Source organism: Castor canadensis, chromosome 1 (genome assembly GCF_047511655.1).
Source record: "Castor canadensis chromosome 1, mCasCan1.hap1v2, whole genome shotgun sequence".
Classification (NCBI taxonomy): Eukaryota; Metazoa; Chordata; class Mammalia; order Rodentia; family Castoridae; genus Castor; species Castor canadensis.
In genome coordinates this window covers 139,006,519-139,026,524 of record NC_133386.1, presented here as the reverse complement: position 1 = coordinate 139,026,524, position 20,006 = coordinate 139,006,519, and the positions used below count along the sequence as shown (strand labels likewise).

At 55.4% G+C, this 20,006-nt stretch overlaps 1 protein-coding gene across 9 annotated transcripts in view; it reads right to left on the bottom strand.

Annotated features, from left to right (window-relative positions):
- Nucleotides 1–1,163: 1,163 nt before the first annotated feature.
- Nucleotides 1,164–20,006, bottom strand: part of Arap1 (ArfGAP with RhoGAP domain, ankyrin repeat and PH domain 1) — a 59,773-nt gene continuing 40,930 nt past the window's right edge. For 5 of the 9 annotated variants that reach the window (XM_020163906.2, XM_020163901.2, XM_020163904.2 and 2 more), the window contains 22 exons: nucleotides 18,640–18,822; nucleotides 17,445–17,619; nucleotides 16,173–16,307; nucleotides 14,307–14,442; nucleotides 13,921–14,023; nucleotides 12,881–13,076; nucleotides 12,555–12,606; nucleotides 12,277–12,440; nucleotides 11,963–12,175; nucleotides 11,539–11,644; nucleotides 11,000–11,147; nucleotides 10,826–10,912; nucleotides 10,674–10,742; nucleotides 10,286–10,403; nucleotides 8,830–8,943; nucleotides 8,461–8,606; nucleotides 7,914–7,946; nucleotides 4,353–4,435; nucleotides 3,523–3,573; nucleotides 3,284–3,347; nucleotides 1,992–2,141; nucleotides 1,164–1,756 (listed from right to left, as the gene is read on the bottom strand). In XM_020163906.2, the coding sequence (XP_020019495.1) occupies nucleotides 1,739–1,756; nucleotides 1,992–2,141; nucleotides 3,284–3,347; nucleotides 3,523–3,573; nucleotides 4,353–4,435; nucleotides 7,914–7,946; nucleotides 8,461–8,606; nucleotides 8,830–8,943; nucleotides 10,286–10,403; nucleotides 10,674–10,742; nucleotides 10,826–10,912; nucleotides 11,000–11,147; nucleotides 11,539–11,644; nucleotides 11,963–12,175; nucleotides 12,277–12,440; nucleotides 12,555–12,606; nucleotides 12,881–13,076; nucleotides 13,921–14,023; nucleotides 14,307–14,442; nucleotides 16,173–16,307; nucleotides 17,445–17,619; nucleotides 18,640–18,822 (2,544 nt within the window). In that variant the 3' untranslated portion in view covers nucleotides 1,164–1,738. Of the gene's footprint in view, nucleotides 1,757–1,991; nucleotides 2,142–3,283; nucleotides 3,348–3,522; nucleotides 3,574–4,352; nucleotides 4,436–6,242; nucleotides 6,311–7,913; nucleotides 7,947–8,460; nucleotides 8,607–8,829; nucleotides 8,944–10,285; nucleotides 10,404–10,673; nucleotides 10,743–10,825; nucleotides 10,913–10,999; nucleotides 11,148–11,538; nucleotides 11,645–11,962; nucleotides 12,176–12,276; nucleotides 12,441–12,554; nucleotides 12,607–12,880; nucleotides 13,077–13,920; nucleotides 14,024–14,306; nucleotides 14,443–16,172; nucleotides 16,308–17,444; nucleotides 17,620–17,808; nucleotides 18,600–18,639; nucleotides 18,823–20,006 lie in introns of those variants that run through there. The other 4 variants (XM_074083783.1, XM_074083793.1, XM_020163910.2 and 1 more) reach the window with 4 other exon arrangements.

Genomic DNA, 20,006 nt, shown 5'->3' with positions numbered 1-20,006 from the left:
AGGCAGAGTGAGGGTCTGTTCCACCCCAAAGCACAACAAAGCCTGAGCCAGGACCAGCACATTATAGGCCTTTGGACACTGTTCCGAACAGCGATGAGTAGACCATGCCTGCCCCCTAGTGTCTCAATGCAGTACCTGCTGTCAGCCCCGAAGTCAAGGTAGTGAGTGTCAGCCTAGCAGGGTGCACACCCACTCTCGAGGTTAGTAGGCCTCAAGGTTAGGTGGTCAATGCAAGGTCAGATCCAGGGAAGAATTCCAGCCCAAGTCCTTGGATGAGGGAGCCCATAAACTTTGTCCTGCCTGAAGGTAGAGTGGTCAGACATTTGATCCATCAGTCTGGCCTGGAGCAGCCCACCCAGAACAGGACAAGAGTTGGAAAACTCAAGGGACTTTGGCACAGTCCATGAAATAGGACAGTAGGGGTCAAGGGACCCTGGAACCTGGGATCCAGGTCCTTAAAGCCCCTACCAGTACCCAGGTCTCTCTACTGAGCTGGATCACTAGTGAGAAGTCATGTGGTCCATCCTGCACCTGCTCTGCCCAGTCCCACTGGCTTAGTCTGTGGAGGTCAGCAGGTCTGCTTGCTGGGCCCCTGGGAGCAAGTGGTAATGAGGCTCCAGGAGAGGTGGCAATGACATGTCTGGCATATTCCCAAGGAGTCCTCACTCTGTCTCTGATCGGCTCAATCCCCCCTGCCAGTTAAGGTCCTGTTTGCTTAGAGGAGAGGGACAGACAGTGCCCAGCAAGTGCAGCAACCTGTGCAAGGTGGACACAGGTCCAACCCTAGTTCGTTCCAGTTTACAAATGCTCTTATGAGCTGTGGCCTTGTGTTTCTAGCACAGACTGCGCTGAGCCACTGACATGCACACCCAGGCCCTGGCTCAGACTGCAGCAAGGACAGGCACTCAGGCCCAGCTGGAGTCTGCCCTGGCCTAGACCTGGCATTCCCTAGCCTGGCTGCACAGGGGTACAACAGGGCTGGCGCAGAGCCAGGCTGATACTGTCTGCAGCAGTGTCTGGACAGCTCAGGCCTGGAGACAGCAGGATCTGGGCTCCCATCGTCAGGGTACTAAGGCTCACCTCTGAGTTTCCAGGACCAACTGCTCCCACCTATCCCAGGACACCAATCTCCCCAAGCAATCACAGACCTCAGCACTACAGGGTAAAATATACAGATATATTTATATTATCAAAAAGCCCCCAAAGTGGGGAAGGGACATCGGCAGCCTGGGTCCTCCCAGCCAGTACAGACTGGAAGGGGGCTGAAGTCCCCAAAGTCCAGCTCTCAGCCCTGTAGAAGTTTCCCCAGAGCTCCCTCACCACCTGGCTCAATGTTTGTTCAGAACACCCACTCTTGGCTAACCTGGAGTTTTGGGCAAGGGGCTGGGCTCCATTCCAGCAGGGCCCCAGGGCCTCTCCTTGATGATGTCCTCCAGAGCTCCTGATTTCTGCCCATCTCTCCAACCCCACAAACTCAGGATGGGTGACCCTGGGTGAGCAAGTCAGGCCAGGAGGGCTACACACCTGAAAAGCCAGGAGGGTCCCCACCCAGGGCAGACCCTGCTGCCTCCCACCACAGCCAGAGAGCCCCATGCTGCAGTCGGATGTAGGATGTGAGGTACAGCTTCCTCATGCACCCCTGCTGGCTCATGCCGGGCACACAGGGCACGAGGGTGTCTGAGCAGGAAGGCTTCCCAGTGGCAGTGGCAGTGTCCCAGAGCCAGGCTGACTCCTGTGCTCAGACATGGCGGAGGAGCTGTAGGGAGTACAGAAGCCCAGATTCTGTAAGTACTTGGTGACAGTCAGAGGGGCCAGCCAGCAATGGAGTGGCTGCAGAAGTTTCAGCAACTGGGGTCCCCAGGGCCAGGCAGAGGAGGCTCTTTTTCTATGAACCTACTGAGGAGAGAGGGAGGGGCTGGAGGGCACTCAGGAATAGTGGGGTGAAGGCAGGTCAGGTCCTGCCCTGCCCACAGGGACGGAAAGCCACTCACAGAAAGGGGGTCCGCAGTGAAGGCTGCCACGCTCCGGCGCATTTCATTTTCACTGCCACGCAGGGGGATCAATGACACACTGCCTAGCCGGACTTCAGGCACTGCCCGGGACACACGCGAGGGCTCTGAAGGCCACACCAGGCCATCATGCTGGGGAGCAAGGGAGGAGGGTGCTAGAGCCTGGGCCACACCTCAGCTCCAATCCACCCACCCTTCCCAGAAAAGCCTCTAGCTATGATCTGAGGTGTAACCCTCAGCTTTGATCCCAGCCGATATGAGAAGCAGCTGTTAGCAGAAGATGACTGCATCCCTTGTGGAACCCAGCCAATTATGTTACTCAACAGCTCCCATCTCCGAATCCACAAACCTCTCCAAGAATGCAGCTCTGAGAAAACAATTCTCCAAGAGGAACTCATCTGTGCCTCCTCTCACCAGGAACCAAAGAACTATAGAATCCATCCTGTTTCCATTTAGGCCTTGGCTACCAGGAAGCTCAGGGCCCTGTAGTTTTGTCTCTCTTCTCCCTAGATAATTCTGGGCTCTTTGCAAACATCTTTGTTCAAACTCTTCTGTATTAAGCCCCTGCCCTGCTCTGGCTCTGGGGCTGTCACCACCTTGCTTCCGCCTGGGCCACTGCAGCAGCCCGCTCATCAGCTTCCTCAGCTGGGCTCTGCCCTTCAATCCCTGCTCCCTGGAGCCCTTTTCAAGCTCAATCCCACACGCCTCTCTCTCTTTCTTGCTTGAAACTCTTCCCACTACCTGGTTGATCAAGTTCAACATCCTCGGCATAGCTTTTAGATTCTGTGCCTGACCTCTGGTCCTCCTGGTTTCTCCCTGTGCACCCACTGATGGCCTGCACTTCTCTTTCACATTCCTCTGTCTAGAAGCCACACCCCTCCTGGTGAACTCTCCCCAGCGCCTGTGATACCCTCTTCCACTGTGGTCCCCTTCCCACCCATACCTACCAGGTTAGGGTCGCTGGGCTTCCCTCTGTCACCACAGCACTGATTGTGTTAGAATAGAAGAGGACCCATCTAAATCTGTTTTCCTTTCTAAATGGGTGTACCCCAAGGTCAGGGATGTGAGTGCTTTCTGGGTCTAGCATTCCTGGCCTTGGGATGGACTACAGTGGGAACTAAAAAAGGCTTATTGAAAGCACAGGCAAATGAATTGGAAGCAACTGGAAATCTCCTTGAAGCAGCACACAGCCTGAATAGTGAAGAAGCAAACATCCCCATTCTCCAGCGGAGCCTCCCAGGACTCTGCCTATCTCCAGACCCTGAGCGTGGTACCTGCACAAAGAGGAAGGTGGCGAACCACTCCCGGAGCTCCATCTGGGTGTCACAGCAAAGGTACCTGCAGGGAAGACATAGGTCTGGACACTGTAAAGAGCCTGGCTGAGGGGCGACACTCTGCCCATCTCCCCAACCCAGGGTCTCCCAAAAGGGCACAGAACTAGACAAGGAGGGGAGAGCCAATCTAGGTTACTGTCCCTCCTCAGCCTGGGTCTCGGGATGGGATGCTCACTCACCACTGCTGCTTCTCATGTTTCTCTGTCTCATGCACCACTGTAAAACCCCAGCTGTAGAGGAGGGGTGGAAGGAGTGGGTCACTTAACCTGTGGAGGTTTCCAGGACAGAGCCCAGATGCCTAGGCCACAGCTGGGCAGAACCAGGGTCTTCTCATAGTGGAGTACACCTTGGTCACTGCCTGTTCCTCTCTCAGCACCCCATCTCCTGTCCTTAGCTCCCCTACCCCCACTCCAGGTCTAGGCTGTAGCTGTAGCTCAGTGGTAGAGCCCTTGCCTAGCATGCCAAGCCTTGGGTTTGATCCCTAGCACTGCAAACAAAACAAAAAACTACTGATTCCCATCCCAGGCCTGCCCTAGACCCAGAGACAGTCAGTCACAGCCAGTAGATGAAAAGCAACTCACAAAACCAAACTGGTGATGGCAATGCATAAGGGCAAGAGGGCATATGTCACTTTTCCATCACCCTTGGAAAGAGGTGTCCTATTGTCCCAGTCTACAGATAGGGAACTGAAGCATAGAAAGTCCTTGGAGATAGACAGGATTTTAAACCAGGCCAGCGATTCTCAGACATATGTGAGTGCCAGAGCTCCCTGGACAGCTTAATCAACAAGTCCTAGGCCCCACTCCCAGAACCCAAGACTCAGGAGGCCCACGCAGCACCTGAGAATTTATTCCTAAGATACGTCTAAGTAATTCTGATGGTTAAGGGACTACACCTCCTGAAACGCCACAACGAAGCCTATTAAGTTCAAAACCCTGGCTATGCCTCCCCTTTAGTTCTAAGCTCCCACAGGTCCTGGCTGCAGGCCTGTTTCCCCATCCCAGCTCACCAGGTTGGTGGTCGAAGTTTCTTCTTCACACCCAGGTAGACTTTGAGACTCTTGACAGGCCACTCCTTCTCAGGCCGGTGACTCTAGGTGGGAGAGGAGAGGAGGACACTTTAGTAAGTCCAGCATGCACAGGGGTACCTCTCCTACCTGGGCACCACCCTTCCCCCTCCCCAGCACTTCTGCATTCCAGCATGGGGCTCCTCCTCCAGGAAGCTTTGCTGACAAAGCCCTCTCTGTTTCCAGTCCAGCCTGACCCAACCCCCAGCCCTAGGCTTGGCTATTGTCCCCTGCAGCAGTATCAGACAGTCAACCCTCAGTCCCGGAGGCAGCAGTCCTAGCAGGGATGACCAGGGCAGGGAATCCCGGCCCCACACTGCTGCCCTGCAAAACTAGAAAATTGACTCCTAGCATCAGCCTGAACTGGATGGTGCACGAAGAACTCTGGGCATCATCCTTTGTATCATGCTGGATCAGGCAGGTGCCATCTGAGTGCCTCAGTGGGCTGCTCTGTCCAAATCAGTCATGCACTCCTCACCCCTCCCCTGCCCCCCAGAGGCTCCAGGGTTGACCGTGTGAACAGAAGGATTAGTAGTCACTAGCTCTTTGGTTCCATCAAAGGCTAATGTTTCAAGCTAAAGCTGAATGGCTGTTCAGTAGGCCAGAGGGAGACATTCCCAGTGGTCTAGGACAGGAAGCAAGAGACCCATGTACTGGGGAGGGGAACCAGATCACTGCCACACTCACCTGGCCCCCGCCTCTGCATATGGGTCTGCCCTTGGAAGGAGCAGGTGGGCTCAGAGGGAGAGGGATGGGAGCAGTGACCCCCAAGGAAGAAGCTGGTTGGAGGTCAAGCTAACAAGCCTTCCTCCTGCTCTGGGGGCCATGTGCTTGGAGTGCTCTCCTTCCCAGGCACCCTAGGAGGTGAGGCCACCAGCATGGATGGCAGGGGAGGGAAATCCACTTACAACCAGAACTGGGGGTCCAAGACTGAGCCATCTCCACCTTGTTCCCCACATTGCTCCCAGCCACCCCCAGGCATGGCTCCTCAGTAGAAGAGAGGTCTCAGGATGACCAAAGGATGTAGTTTTGGGATTTGGTGGACTTCCTGCGACATCACAAAAGGATGGGCTACCTATGGGACTGGAGAAAACTTGTGTGCTGCCACAGCGGGTGTGGTTTATGAGGGCCTGAATAGGGACTTTTCAGGGACCCTGTAATGACCTAGGGCCTGAAGGGGGGAGCCCCAGGTCCTCTATGGAAAGCACCTGACCTGACAGTTGTCATGTGCCCAAGTGGTCCTGGAACATTCCAGGCTGCAGGCAAAGGAATTTAAGCAGTGGGAAGAGCAAGGAGTCTGCAGGTACAGGAGAAGCAAAGTATGGGGAGAACACAGTGAGGAAGATACCTGTCCGTGAATGGGAAAACACAAAGCTGGAGAACTGAAGGTGTCAACCTGCAAACTGGAAGACACCAGCAATGGGAATGGGAGTTTGAGACAGGCTGTGACACAGATGAGATGGCAGGCAGGGGAAACACAAGGCTCTGGCCTGGTAGTAGAAGAATGTGAGGAACACAGGGTTACAGGTATGGAAGGAATCTGGCTCAGGGAAAACAGCTGCAGGCCTGGAAGAAGTCAGGCTGAGAAGGAGGGGACAAAAACTAGGAGTGAAGTGAGTCAGGGTAGAGGATACAGACCTGTGAGTGTGACAGTAAATGACAGCCCCAATTGGGCCAAGAATCAAGGCCTGCAAACTACACTGTGGCTCTCAGAGCATCTGAAAACACAACTCTCAGGTCTTACTTCCTGGGGACTGGTATGCATAGTGTATGTGTGGATGGCAGGAAGGCTACAGGGTTCTGGAGGAGGGAAAGCATCAGTCAATATATCACCTTTTGAGAAGAAATCCCACAAGGACTTCACTTCTAACTAAACAGCTCATGTTTCTGGCACCTCCAAGCTACAAGGTCAAGAACAGAGAATGAAGTTCACCCTCGACGCTCAAGGGCCTCTGCTAAAACCAAGCTCTTTTAAGAATGTCCCTTTCCCAGTACCTCTAATGGGAGACCCGCAAGATGGGCGTGAGTGCCCACACAGTCTGACTTGCCTGGGATCATTCTAATTGCATGTATTTTGTCCTGCTGTTCCATGAACCAATAAACACCAGGATTATGAACACCTCAATGGCCAAGCCACTTATGGTTCTGGGCTCTGCCAGGCCAGAGGCATTGTTGTCAGTGGGGTGAAGAAAGCACCGCCCACCTGTGCCCACTGTCCTCCTCACCACATCGTTGAGCACCTAAACTTCCAGGAACACAAAGCCTGCGTTCTGACACCAACAAAACTGAGTTCGATCTCTTTCTACCACCAAGTAGCCTCGGGAAAGTTGCTGAAAGCTTGTTTTCTCCCCTGTGAAGAGGATAATACCCTCCTCACAGAACAGAAGTGTGGGTTATACTTCTTGAAGCATGAAGGGCTGAGCACCAAGGCTGGCTCCATAAACATTAGATCTGTCCCCTTTTCTAGCACTCCACCTTTCTCCCCTCCATGTCCAGCAGCTGCCTTTCCAGTGCCTGAATCACCTTCCCTCCCTTCTGCCCACACTGATGGGCTTGCTCTGCTCCATGGGGCTAACTAAGCATGCTAAAGGGAGGGTGAGATAACATCCCAGAACCATGGTGGATGGACTGGAGGGTAGACAGGCTCAGAAGTGAGGATGCAATCACAGAGGGAGACAAAGAGAAGTGGGGGTGGTGCTCCTCGGAGACCAAGCTGCATTAACAGAGGAGTAACATGAAAATAAAAGGAGGTGAGTGTCCTGGTCCATCTGTTATGCCTCCACCAGAGCTACCAGGACTGTCCAGATGTCCTCAAGAGATGCAAGGAGCAGGAAGACCCTGGCGGAGCAGCTGTGGGAGCTCAGGCTAGACCACTGGGCTTGGAACCATGTCTTTGCTGCTTGTCTCTGAAGGGCATCTATGCTCTGTGGCCCTCTAAACATAGCTGGAATGCACAGGAACACCTGAGGCAATTCTCAGCTGAACCTGAGTGAGGGCCTTCTTCCAGACAGAAGTATCTGCTAGAGAGCCAGGGCAGCCAAGCAGGTACTCCCATCCCAGTGGGGAAAGTCCCACAGCCTCTCTCATCCACCCCTGCACTTTAGGATCAGGCAAGGACATTCTGATAATTCTGGGACTATCTCTAGGGTTGGACAGAAGGCAGCACCAAGGGTGACGGGAGATGAGAATCAGAGTCCTACTTCAAACCTTGGGGTCTGCATTACTGACTCTATAACTTCTTTCCTGAGTCCTATGGAAAATTTTAGTATTGTACTGATATGGAACCCTGTCTTAAGAAGAGGACTCTGGGGCAGGGTTAGGGATGAAGGCTGGAACCCAGGCTATAGGCTCCAGGGTGGGGGTCAGTGCTCACTGGCAAGAGGGCAGGAAACCATGTCTGGAGAGAGCCAAGAGCCCTGATGTGTCCCCATATTCCCACCCAGCTCGCCTGGCCCCCAGGTGGTGTAAGACAAGGCAGCTGGCAGCCAACCCACAACTACTCACGGTCTCAGGGGCCCCGCTCCATGGCCTCTGGCTCTGTTTGATAGAGGATCAGGGTTATGGAAGGTGTCGTCCCAGGTCTAGAGCCAGATAGTGTGTGCAGTGTGGGTAGGGAACGGCATATATATACAGAAGACGGAGGGTGCCAAGGAGTCTGGTCTGGGAGAACCCAGCTCATGGACAGGGTGGACATGGAGAGTGAGCTGGGAAGGCTTTGATCTTGGAAATGACCAGGCAGGGGGGTGTCACCATGTAGCATGATCTTATGTGTGTCGTGACAAACCACAGGCACAAGTAAATAGAACACGTGTGTGACGTGATGGCATCCAGATACCAAGGCTTATGGGGGTTACAAAGCACAGTAAAATGGGTCCCACAGCCATAGCAGGAGGGTCCCTGGATGTCCACAGCTCTCCCCAACCACCGTGCAGTCCCAGGACTCTGAGATGGGACACTCCCTCTTGCAGACAAGGGGAAAGCTTGTACAGGGGTGTCTGAGCATTCAGGGTGCAAGTGCTCATCTCAGGTCAGAATCCATGGGGCCACTTACCCGGACCTCTTTGTAGAGCCGCAGGCAGCTGCTGTTGAGGATAAAGTAGCGATCATGGAAGCCACCCGAGGGCAGTCCCAGACCCAGGAGGCTGCGGTCCTCACGGAACTTCATCATGCCATGCTTGGTGTCACCCACACGGCTGGCTAGAAGAGGACTGCAGTGGGCATGGGCTGTGCCAAGCCCCCCACTCATGTCCACAGATGCCTGGGGGCCAAGTCCCCAGATGAAGGAAACTGCCCCACCCTGCCCCAGTTTCCATGAAAGCCTGCCCACCTGGTATCCTGCACCTGAGCTGCTGCTTCTTGGTACTATCCTGGCTCTGGATGGAAGTACCACCCTCCCTGTACCTGCTGTAGCACCACCTACCCAGGTACAGCAGCATGGCCTCCATGGACTGGTGCTTCTTCACCACCAGGTAGCTGTCCATGCCTAGTCCATGCAGGATGGGCAGCACCTTCTCCGCAAAGTGCAGGGGCCGCTCTGGGGAGAGGTCACACCATGTCACTGGGACCACATGGCCTGATACCACCAAGGGCCAGCACATGGGCATACATTATCTACACATCTTTGTTTATCCCACTGCCCACTAGTGCCATGACACACCACCATCATGACCACCCTTGCCATAACCAAGCTTCTGACTTGACTCACCTGGGTGTGACCAAAACCAAGTCCATGTTCACCATTAGGGAAAACAATGGCACTACCACTGACCAGGCCACTCTAGCCAGAAACACTCCCTGCTCCCTCTGTCCTCCCCATATCAAATCTCTAATTTGTCCCTCTCCACTGCTCTACCCTGTCCAACTTCACCTTGGACTAATACCAGGGCCTCCAAAGTGGCCTCAGCATGTGCTGTAACTTTCTTGCCTTGCTTCTCCCCACCCAGCAACAAGCAGCAGCCTTTCAAATCCCCGTAAATAAACCTTCAATGGCCTTGCACTGCTGTCAGGCCCTGTGTAGCTGCTTCCTCCAGTCCCAGCCAGGGCTTTGCCTGTGCTACAACCATTGCTTGGGAGTACTTTTCCCATCAAATACCCCTTATTCTTATTCCACATCTGGCTCAGGGAATCCAAAGCCAGAGACCCTGCCATAAGCTCTTGTGGCACTGTGCCTTTCCTTCACAACAGTTAACACAGCTGTGGTTGTCCATTTCTCAGTGTGATTGCAAGATTACTGTCTCCATCCCTTACCAAACAGAACCTCATGAGGATAGGGACAGTACCTCACGAGGACAGGGACAGTACGCCTGGCTCCTCAACTCACTGCCTGGCAGTCAACAAGTAACAGTAGAGCACATAACCTTCCAGCAATCCAAAGATCACCCTTCACCTCTGCTGATGTCAGGACCACCCTTCACCACCACAGGCCATCTATATCACCATGAAAACCTCCTTACCTACGCCACCACCCCACTCCCACCATGCCATCCTGCTTGCGTGATCATCACCCCTTCACCACCAAGAATGATGTCACCATAGTCCCATTGTAGAATTCGGCATCGTCACCTCTGCAAGCAACACCATTCTCACTAATACCTGGGAAAGCACTGTCACAGCTGGCATCATCTACCCCCTTCCCTGTCCCTCCTAACAACCACACTACAGACATCACCTCAACTCCTGAGAGCTCCTTGTCACCATCACCTCTGAGACCACAGTTTTATCAGTGTGACAACAAATGTCAATGAGAAACAAATGTCATCCAATGCCCTTTTCACTACCCTGGTCCCCACACTGCAGAGGACGGGAGGACAGACTGGGGCTGCAACCCAGATGAGACAGGCTACCCCACACCCTGACGAGTCCTAGTGGCCGCCCACCTGCTTCCTCCTTCTCATTGACCTCAAAGCAAGTCCAATAGTCCTTCTCCCTGATGTTCACATTGCGGCGGTCCAGGATCTCCAGGGTAAGCTCCTCTGCTGTCATAGATGCTGGAATCTGTGGGGGACAAGGAAAACTCAGCCTGCCCTGGCCCCGAGCCCTACCACAGCCTTGCTGTGTGACTCATGACCCAAACCCACCCCTCGGGGTCCTCTGAGTCCTGGGATGCAGAGTGGTGTCTTTGAGGTTTCCGAAGGCACTAGCCAGGTAACAGTCCCAAAGTGGCCTCTTCTTGGGATGGAAGCCCTGCTCCCCCAGTCATCTGGGTCTGCTACTTGCCCAGCCTCACTCTACAGATCTCTTGGCTTCTAGGTCCCTAGCTCCCACCTTGACATGCTGCTCAGTCTCTGCCTTCTTCTCCTCTAGGTACACAGTGCAGATGAAGTCACCTGCATGCTGCAGAAAGACAGAGCTTGGCTGGAGGTCTGGGAGTAGGTGCAGGCAGCCAACCTGAGTCCCACCCAGACCCCAGCCTCCACCTGGGTCCCACTAGCAGTGCCAGCCACTCGCATCTTCACAATGGCAGTAACCTCCTCCCGTTGCTTCTTTAGCTCCAATTCGTCCACCTTGAAAGGGCAAGGGGAAGAGGCAGACGGTCACTGCCATCTGAGAGGCTCAACCCTGCCCTCCCCGGCCCCCTGGCTGGGACGCACACTGAACACCACCACATAATGGCTAATGAGGTCTTCTACCACCCGGCCGGCCTTGTAGTCCTGCCCATCTGTCTGGAAGAGCGTGGGCCCGAACACAATAGCCAGGTTGTGAGTGTTCATCTGGTTCGTGTCTGAGAAGCACTGGACACTGAGGAGGGGAGGGAGGCCATGAACAAGGGGTCCAATTCAGAGTGTTCCCAGCCCTTTTTCCCAATGCCCAACAGGTCCAAGACTGGCCATGAGAGTGAGACCAAGGAAGATGCTGGTCAGAGTAGAATCCTACCTAAGAGAAGAAGGGGACATGTCTCGGATGCTGGCAAGGAGTAGGGCTGGGGAGCTAGGATATCTGGCCAGAGAACCCTGGCCCAAAGCTGAAAAACCCCCTCCTCTTCCACCCTGCAACCATGATTAGGGTAGATCACAGTCATGACTCAGTCCACAAGCCTAGCTGGTTCCCAGGGGAGGGCAGTCGGGCAGACTGGGAGTACAGTCTTCTCCACCTCATTCTCCGAAAGCCTAGCACCAGTATGGCCCCTCACCAGTATAGATGGCTGATAAGGGCCTTCACTGTGGCCCGGTTGACAGGGGGCAGATGCACCAGGAGCTCTCGGTATCTGGAGACCTTCTTCTCCTCATCCTCAATCTCTGGGGGGCGGGGGAAGATGAAGCAGATCAGAAACGTGTCACCACCTCCCCACCCCACCCTCCTAGCAGTTCTGCCTCTCATGCTGGGCGATTGCATTCCTTGCACCCTCCAAGTCAAAGCAGGACAAGCGCAAAGATAAGGAGCTCTCTGCCTCCGAGGGACCCTGGCTCTGTACACAGTGACAAGGGGACTGAAAAGCAGAGGAGGCAGGGGAGCCAGAGCTGTTGGCAGGGGCATGTCTAGTCCAAAAGTACTACGGGGACTAGGGAAATCCTGACATAGAATGGACAAGGCTGGCCATGGGCTGCAGGGCCCACCTGAGGCCTCCAGCCAGGCTAGGCGCTGAGCACGAGTGAAGAGCCCATCCGGCAGGTCACGCAGGAAGCGTTTGAGTGCAGAGGAGACGTCGTCCACGTGCTGCTCACCCTCCTTGAGGTGCACAGAGCGTGCGTCCTGCCTCAGGCTCTCCAAGAGCCTCTGTGTCTTTGATGTCTGCCCACACTTGCGGTAGATGCCCTCAGAGGTCAGGCCTGGAAAGCGCCACGCAGCTACTTACAGAGGGAACCTGGGCACAGGGAGCTGGGTGTCTCTCTGACAGGAGCACAGCCTGGGCCATGGGGTGGGGGCTCACCACACTGGGTGATGTAGTCCACACAGCGGTACACAATCACAGGAATGTCCGAGTCTCCAAGCTGCTGCTCTGACAGTGTGTCCCCCAAGCTAGCTGCTGCTTTCTGGATGGCCCCCAGCCAGCCCATGAAGTCCAGCCGCCGTTCCCCTTGGATGTACAGCGTCCTGAAGCAGGGATAGTCACTGTTCCATCTCTGTCTATCTCCCTGTCATACCTCCCCCTTGGTGTGTCAGACTGCCCCAGGCTTCTCGGAGCCCCTCAGGGAAGCCATGGCTCACCTCCTTCGCTCCACCAGCACTAGCACCTGGTTCTCGCTGTCCCCCTGGATGGCTGTGGAGGGGCCAGTCAAGGTAAAGCCCAGGCCTTGTTCATGATCCCCAACCTGCTCCCTTCTGAGGTTCTCTGGGCACACACCCTCGGGATCCACCCACCAACCTAGAAGGTTACTGGGATGCACCCCGAGGACAGGAGAGAATATGGGAGAGCAGGCTGGCTTCTTCTAGCTAGGCCAGGATAGAACTCAGACTTCAGGGCAGGGGCTGGGGGACTGGGGGCCAGGATAGGGTGCCCTGGAGGTTGGGAGTCCAGGTCTGAGTCCACGCACAAAGCTCCTGCAGTCTCCGGAGCTGCAGAGGCTCATCACAGGGCCCTTCTGGGAAGACAACATGGAGCTCGGAGCCAGTCAGGGCAAACCAGCCCTCCTGGGCCCGCTGGAGGCTCAGGCCAGCTTTGTACGGTAGGCGCCCAAGCCGCTCAAAATTCCGAGCCAGCAGGTCCTCAGCCAGAGGAGGCACAAATGCCTGATGGGGGAGAAGGCAGGAAGAGAATGCATGAGCCAATAGCACTGCCTGCCCAGGATACCCCAGCTCCTTGGCTTGTGGGCAAGGCCCTCTTCCCACCTGCCTCCTCTTCGCTTCCCCAGGGCAGCACCCAGCACAGTGACCAAACTTTGGTATCATGACCCACCCTCCTTCCTACCCCTCAGAGATGCCCTCCCCTGTGGTCTTCCCAGACACCAACTGGGATGTGCCTTCTCTGGTCTCCCCAGTTATCAAACATTCTGGTCATCTGTTGTAGCACTGACTACACTATTGCAGTCTGGACCCCATCTGTCTCTTCCACCCACAGGGAGCTACTGAAGAGCCAGAACCAAGACTGATTCATCCGGGCCCACACGGCTCCAAGCACTAATCCTCAGGAGGCAGAGACAACTCACTAGCAGGCGAGTGAGTGAGGAAGAATCACAGGCCTGTGCTGGAAGAACACCTGGCTCTGATCTAAAGAGTAGAGCTCTCTGTAGCCTCCCTGCCTCTTCCCTCCAATCTCTGCTTACACACCTCCAGGGACAAGGAGCTCACCCCACTGGAGGCAGATGTCCATCCTAAACTGGCTCTAACTGCTACTCAAATTCAATATTGTGCCAGGCCCTCAGTTTTTCTGCTGCGGGATTGAGACATCTCCTGACCTGTCCCCAAGGGAAAGGCTGCAGTCTATATTAGGCCCTTGGCCTGAGAGGCCTGCCCTGTGTCTGCTGCCCTCCTCTCAGCTCCTGCTCTACCAGAGATGGGGGAGCTAATCTTCATGGGATCAGCCAGGAGGTCCCACCCTGCCTGGCAGACACCTGCCTTGCTAACCCAGGCCCACCTTGGCAATGCACTTGACCCACTCATGAGCCAGCTCCACACTCTCCAGCCCAAACAGGTACAGCCGTTCTCCCTCTGTGTACACCTCAAAGGTGTGTTCAAAGCTGAAAATACATAGGCCAGTGCTCACCAACCTTGTCCAGCCCTGCCCCCCACCAACTACTATTCTCTGCCCACTTTCCCTTCCCCTTCCCCTGGCTCCATAAGCGGTGGGTGGCAGCAAAGCCTTGGGCGGGGGCCTTAAGAAACCTGGGTCAGTGTTTATATGGTCCCAATTTGCTGTGACTCTAGGCAGGTCTTGCCTATCTCTGGGCTGGTTTCCATGTCCCCAGTCAGAAGTTGGACCTCACAGCGCCAACAGTCTGTGATTCTGGCCGGGGTGCTCACCCATGGGTGTCAGGAGGGGGGACTGCCAGGCACACCATCTCGCTGGCCCGAATCTCCCCGTTGGGCGTCACTGCCCGCTCATTCTCATAGTAGCTCAGCACCCCGTCGCTAAGGACACACCAGCGTCGGCTGAACTCTGGGGATAAGTTGAGTAGGACAGCAATGAGGGAGCCCCCTCCCCACATCCTCCTCATTCTAACTCACAAGTTACCCCAGTTCATTCACCTCTCTGCACCCCACTGCCCCAGCCCAGCACATGCCTCATCCTCTTCCCCAGACCTCTGCAGTAACCTCTTCATTAGTCTCCTCTCCTCCAGCCTGGCCTCTTCCAAGACCCAAGAGGGATCAAGTCAAAATCAGTCTCTGTCCTTCCTCTGCTCAACCCCAACCATGGCTACGCCTTATCCTCAGAAGAGTCCGTGCCCCTCAACCTGGCTTTAAAAGCCCCGCTGGGTGTGCCCCAACTGCCTCTTTGGCCACTTCCAGCTTCTGTGCTCTACCCACAGCACAAATACCACTGGAAGCTTCGGTGCCCACCCTCCTCTGCCAAAGCACCCATCATTCTCCACCCTGCCTCTGAGAAGACCACAAGGTCCCACAGCAAGCAGAAACAGGAATCTGGACCAGGAAAGGTGGCAGAGAGAACTGAGCATCGAGGTCATGCAAGCTTGTATCACTCACAGCAGTGAGTTTCCCAGTGGCTCAGAGCTTCCTGGCACCCAGGGTAAAAAGGATGACTCAGGCAGTTACATAAATGACATTATTAGGCAGAGGGAGGTAGATCAGGGGCAGTGAGATCGTGAGCAGCACAGAGTTCCAAAGGACTTCCTTTTGGAGTTGGAGGGCTTCATCCTGGGGTGCTTCATACAGGAGGTGCTGAGAGATGTTGTGAGCAACAGCCTCAATGTTCCCCACAGCAGGCTCTGTCTCTCACCCTGTCTACGAGGGCCCTGTCTCAGAGGGATATTTGCCCTCTGAGCCTGTCCCCAAGAGAGTGCTCCCTCCAGAGGTGCAGCCCTGTCTCAGTTCCCTAGAGCATTTGCCAGGTATGGGGCTACAATGGTGCCACATGTATAGATGTACACACTGGAAGACTACTGAGCCAGGTGGGCTGTTCAGGAGGCCAAGACCGGAGGATCTCTTGAATCCAGAAATTCAAGACCAGCCTGACATTGTCTCCAAAAAAAAAATTAAATGAAAAAGACATCAGATGAGTGGTGGAAGAAAAAGCAGGGTTAAGGGAGAGATGGGAGACACTGCTTTGGACAAGGCGGTTAGGGATGACATCTCTGCAGATGTGACATTAAACTGGAGACCGGATTGAAGTGACTGACCATGCAGATATGTGAGAAAAGCATTTAGAGCAAAGGGAACAGCAAATGAATGCGGGGGTCCTGGTAGGAAGGAATCTGGTGCATCTGGGAAGTAGTGAGGAGGACACAGAGCTGGGGCAGAGTGAGCGAGGTGAGAGGGGTCTACAAGGTAAGGGTGGCTGACTCTGCATGCTCTTGGGGAGTATGGTGAAGACTTCAGGTTGTACCAGAGTCAGGGATCAGAGAGGGATGGAGCCTCAAGTTCAGCCCTCAAACGTCCACCATCCATGGGACAGATGGAGCCACACCTGACAAGGTCTCCGGGAGGCTCTGGCAGTGACTGTTCTACAGTGCCATGTCTCATCCCCAGCCCAATGAGCTCATTTATTAAGTACCTACTGTGTACAAGAGACCACATCCAGGAAGTCTTCTGGGCGGTTCTGCCAGAATCTACCTAGCACCCTCCTGGTTCCACCATCCTGGTCAGCCCTAGCTTCCTGGCCCTGTAGCCATGCCAGAATGCATGGGCCAGGGTGTGGTGTAGCATACCCACCTTCCCGGGCGCGGCGGTCCTGCAGCGGCTTGACAGCGGAAGCAGTCTTGTAGAGGAAGCCACTGTGGCTCACAGTTGGCAGGACAACTGAGTAGTGCTTTTCCAGAGGTTTCAGTGAGTCCAGCCGAGGGACCTCTTTGGAGTGGGAGAAACAATGGTTGCTCATGCTGGCTGCCCCCACCTTAATCCTAACAGGGCTGGGCACTGGGGCTCATGTTCAAGTTCCAGCCCTAGCTCCTCAGTCCCTCGGGTTCTCACCCCCTCCTGGGTTTTGCACAAGCCATTCTTCCACCTCTGCCCACCTGGGGGAATTCCATTCCATTCCCAAGGCCTCCCCTCCCAGCAAGACTTCCCAGCGCCCTGCCCACCCTGTGCTCCCTGTTGGAGGTGCAAGGCCAGGCACACTGGAACTGGGGGGCTTTGGGCCAACTCAACAACAATCCCTGGAGAGAGGTCTGTCCCAAACTGCGCGAAGTCCAGCAAAGTAGCCTGGCTCTAGCCTTGTTCCCAGCGGTCAGCGCTTGAGTCCTCTCTCCCCACCCCCAAGCCCAAGCCAGCTGGGTGGTCTCTTGAGCCTCTCTGGACACCTGGGCTCTCTCCAGCCCAGCACACCCCACCCACTAATGGCCCTGAGCCCAGAGCCCCAGCCACTGAGCTCCACCCTCAGCCCAAGGATGTGGCCCCAAAGGCCAGGCCTGGGCCACGACCGCACTGTTCACCCGCCCCACGACAGCCCCCTCCTCACCCACTCCAAGACTGGGAGCCAAATGGGATCCAGCCCAGGTCTGTGACTGGGCTACACCCAGACAGAGCAGAGGACAGAGCTGCTGTGTAGTCACACACAGGGAGAAACGCACCACCACCCTACACAGCCACAGATCCACTATGCATGCACAAACCCAAAGCCCTCAAGGTCCCTTGGTGTGAGGAAGCAGCTCAGAGCAGCGCCAAGATGCATATACCCCAGCACACAGATGCCACCCCGAGGGACCCATGCTGCAAGCCAGGAAGGGGCCCCCACAGACACAGTCATGGAGACTGTGAAGCACGAGTGGGACCTGACACACAAACCCAAACCTGCCTTGAGTCATATACTGTTGCTCCAGTACCTCTCAAGGAGTGGTAATCCAAGCTAGAGGAGTGGCCTGAAAATCAAGCCTCCCAAAGCAATGCACAGCCCCTGGAGACCCCACCCTGCACCCCTTAAAAGGGTTAGACCCTGTCAACAGGGCTCCCCAGCCACCGAGGAGGACAGTCCCACTGGTTGCTCACCCGTAGTCTGGTTGTTCCGAAGGAATTCCATCTGCAAGGTCTGCCCGGCCTGTTCGGCAAGAGCCAGGGGTGTGGGGGCCTCTGGGTCCCCTGAGAAGCAGCTGACCCCAGCCCCACAACCCAGGAGCGCCTGGGTCTCAGCCAGGTCCGTGGTGGTGACTGCAGCACACAGGGCCTGGAGAAAGGGAGAGGGTCAACCCAAGCAGGGAGTGGGGAGCTAGCAGGGATAGAGGTGTTCAAGAAAGGAAGAGGAAAGAGCCACCCGGGTTTGGGAGCTCATCCTCAGACTGAAAGAGAATGGGGTGGAAGAACGACAGCAAAGAGGGGGAGAAAGGCCAAGGGAGGGTGGCTGGGTAGGGTTCACCTAGCAGAGGTTCCAGCTGCCCAGGCCTCACCCTGTGGCAGCCCCTGGGCACACAGCTGATAGTCAGCCTTCGAGCCCCTGGAGGATCTCAGGCACTCTCTTGTCTTGTGGCGGGGCAGAGGGGGGCTTTGTAGCTAATTCCTCCCACATTTGAATTCCTCACCGCCTGCCCAGCCCTCCCAACCAATGGGAGCCGCCACCCTCCTGGCTCACAGGCCAGACTGGGCTGGGCTGGGGGCAGGACGCCTGGGTCCCTGGGAGGTGGGGGCCTGGTTCCCACTGGGCTTCTAGAGCTGGACTGAGCCTGCCCAGATGGGGAGGAGCTGAGGGCCAGCCAAAGGTTACAAATGGCATCCCCCTGCCTCACAGTGACCTGCCTCCTGCTCAGGCAGAGCCAGATCAGGCTCCCGGCCCATCAGGGCCTCTTCTTGAGTGGGGTGTGGATAGGGGTGGCTCTGCACAGTCCAGCTGTTTTTCATGAGCCCGACAGGAAATAGCATCCCCATCAAGTTCACTCCTTTTGGCAGGATTCAGAAGGAACAGGATGGGGTGGGGGAGAATCAGGAGGGAGGCAGACAGATGCTGGGACATGGCACTGACCCAAGCGCCAGGCCTGGCTCCTCCCTGCATCACCGTAACTTTCCTTAGGGAGGCTCTACTGCCCTCCAGTCCTCAGTTTCCCCATATGCCAACTTATTGCTCTGAGCTGGTGGAAGAAATTGGTTGAAATAGAGGAATGAGGCCATAGGAAGAAAGGGAGTGGTCTTGAGGGACCTGAGAATGCAGGGACAAGGAGACATCTCAGGGGCCCCTGAGGTACAGTGCCCTGACCTTGTCCAGCTCCTCCTGGTTGCCAAAGAGTGGGTGGTAGCGGCGGTACTTGCCCTCCCTGTACTTGGCCTCCAGGTGGTGCCGCCGGGCACCAGGGCTGCTACTAGGCTGCAGGGCTTCGCTGGGGGGCACGTTGGCTGCCCAAAAGCGGTTTCCAGCACCATTGCCCAGCTGTAAGAAGAGCTGTGAGTGTGGACAAGAAGTCAGAAGGGCAGCCGACATCTGGAAGGTCCTCAGATTGTCAGGCAAGGGGCTTGTCAAGCCAGGCCACCCATCCACTTCCCCAAATGGGAAGGTGAGGAGCATGGCCTGCTGGGGACCATGGTGCTCCCCCACCCAGCCTTGGGCTCTGAGCCCAGTTCCTTGGCGCAGTGACAGGACAAGAGGCAGACAGTCTGACAGGTGGGCGCCTCAGACCTCACGCCTGGTCCCCGGGGGCCTTGCTGTTGCCCCACCCAGCCCCACATCTGGAACACTGCATTCCTGAGACTGTCAAAGCAAGGAGTGGTATCTAACCTGTCAGCCAATGGGGTGGACAGACATTTTGGAAATATTTCTGTCCCTGACATCCCTCTCCAGACAAGAGGAGTGGGGGATGTTTCTGGAAGAGGGCAGGGGTGTGGCATTCTGGGAAGTAGTTCCTTCTATTCATTATTCATTTCACAGCCATTTCCTGGGCTCCCCACTCCCCTCTGTTATGTCCTAAGTGGGATGCTAGAGTCGCAGCAGAGAATAAAGCAGGAACAGTTGCTGCCACTAATGACTCACTCTGGGGCTTCAACAAGTTATTTTCTCTCCCAGGAACTCAATGTCCTTATCTGTATACTGGGTATTTTAATCCTAACACAGGATTGTTTTGAAAGTCAATTAATTAACAAGTGCAAAGTCCTTAGCATTTATGTGCCAAATGCACATAAATATGAATGTGACACCTAAATTGCTCTGGAGTCCCCAGCTTGGCTGGGGCTACCAGGAAGTCCCTGTGTGGTAGTTCCCTGGTCCCAGCTTCCTGCTGCAGGTTCCCAGGGAACCCGGGGCGTTCAAGCGCACAGGTGTAAATGTACATGAACTTGCATGCCCAAAACAAGCATCTCGCACCCACTATGCATATAAATTCAGGTGATCGGAGAGGCAAGAAGCTCTGAGGGACGTGCATAGTGGAGGAGAAGGCCCCAGGTTGGCCAGGAAGGAGATGAAAGGGGCAGGGCTGGGTGGTCAATATGGATTTACTGGGTAATCCCGGGTAGATTATAACCCAGTCCAGGGCCTCAGTTTCCACATCTGTATAATAGGATGACAGCTAAACTAGATCAGAAGACCAAATAGTAAATAGTTTAGGCTTTGCTCTGTTACATCTTCTTCCTTTT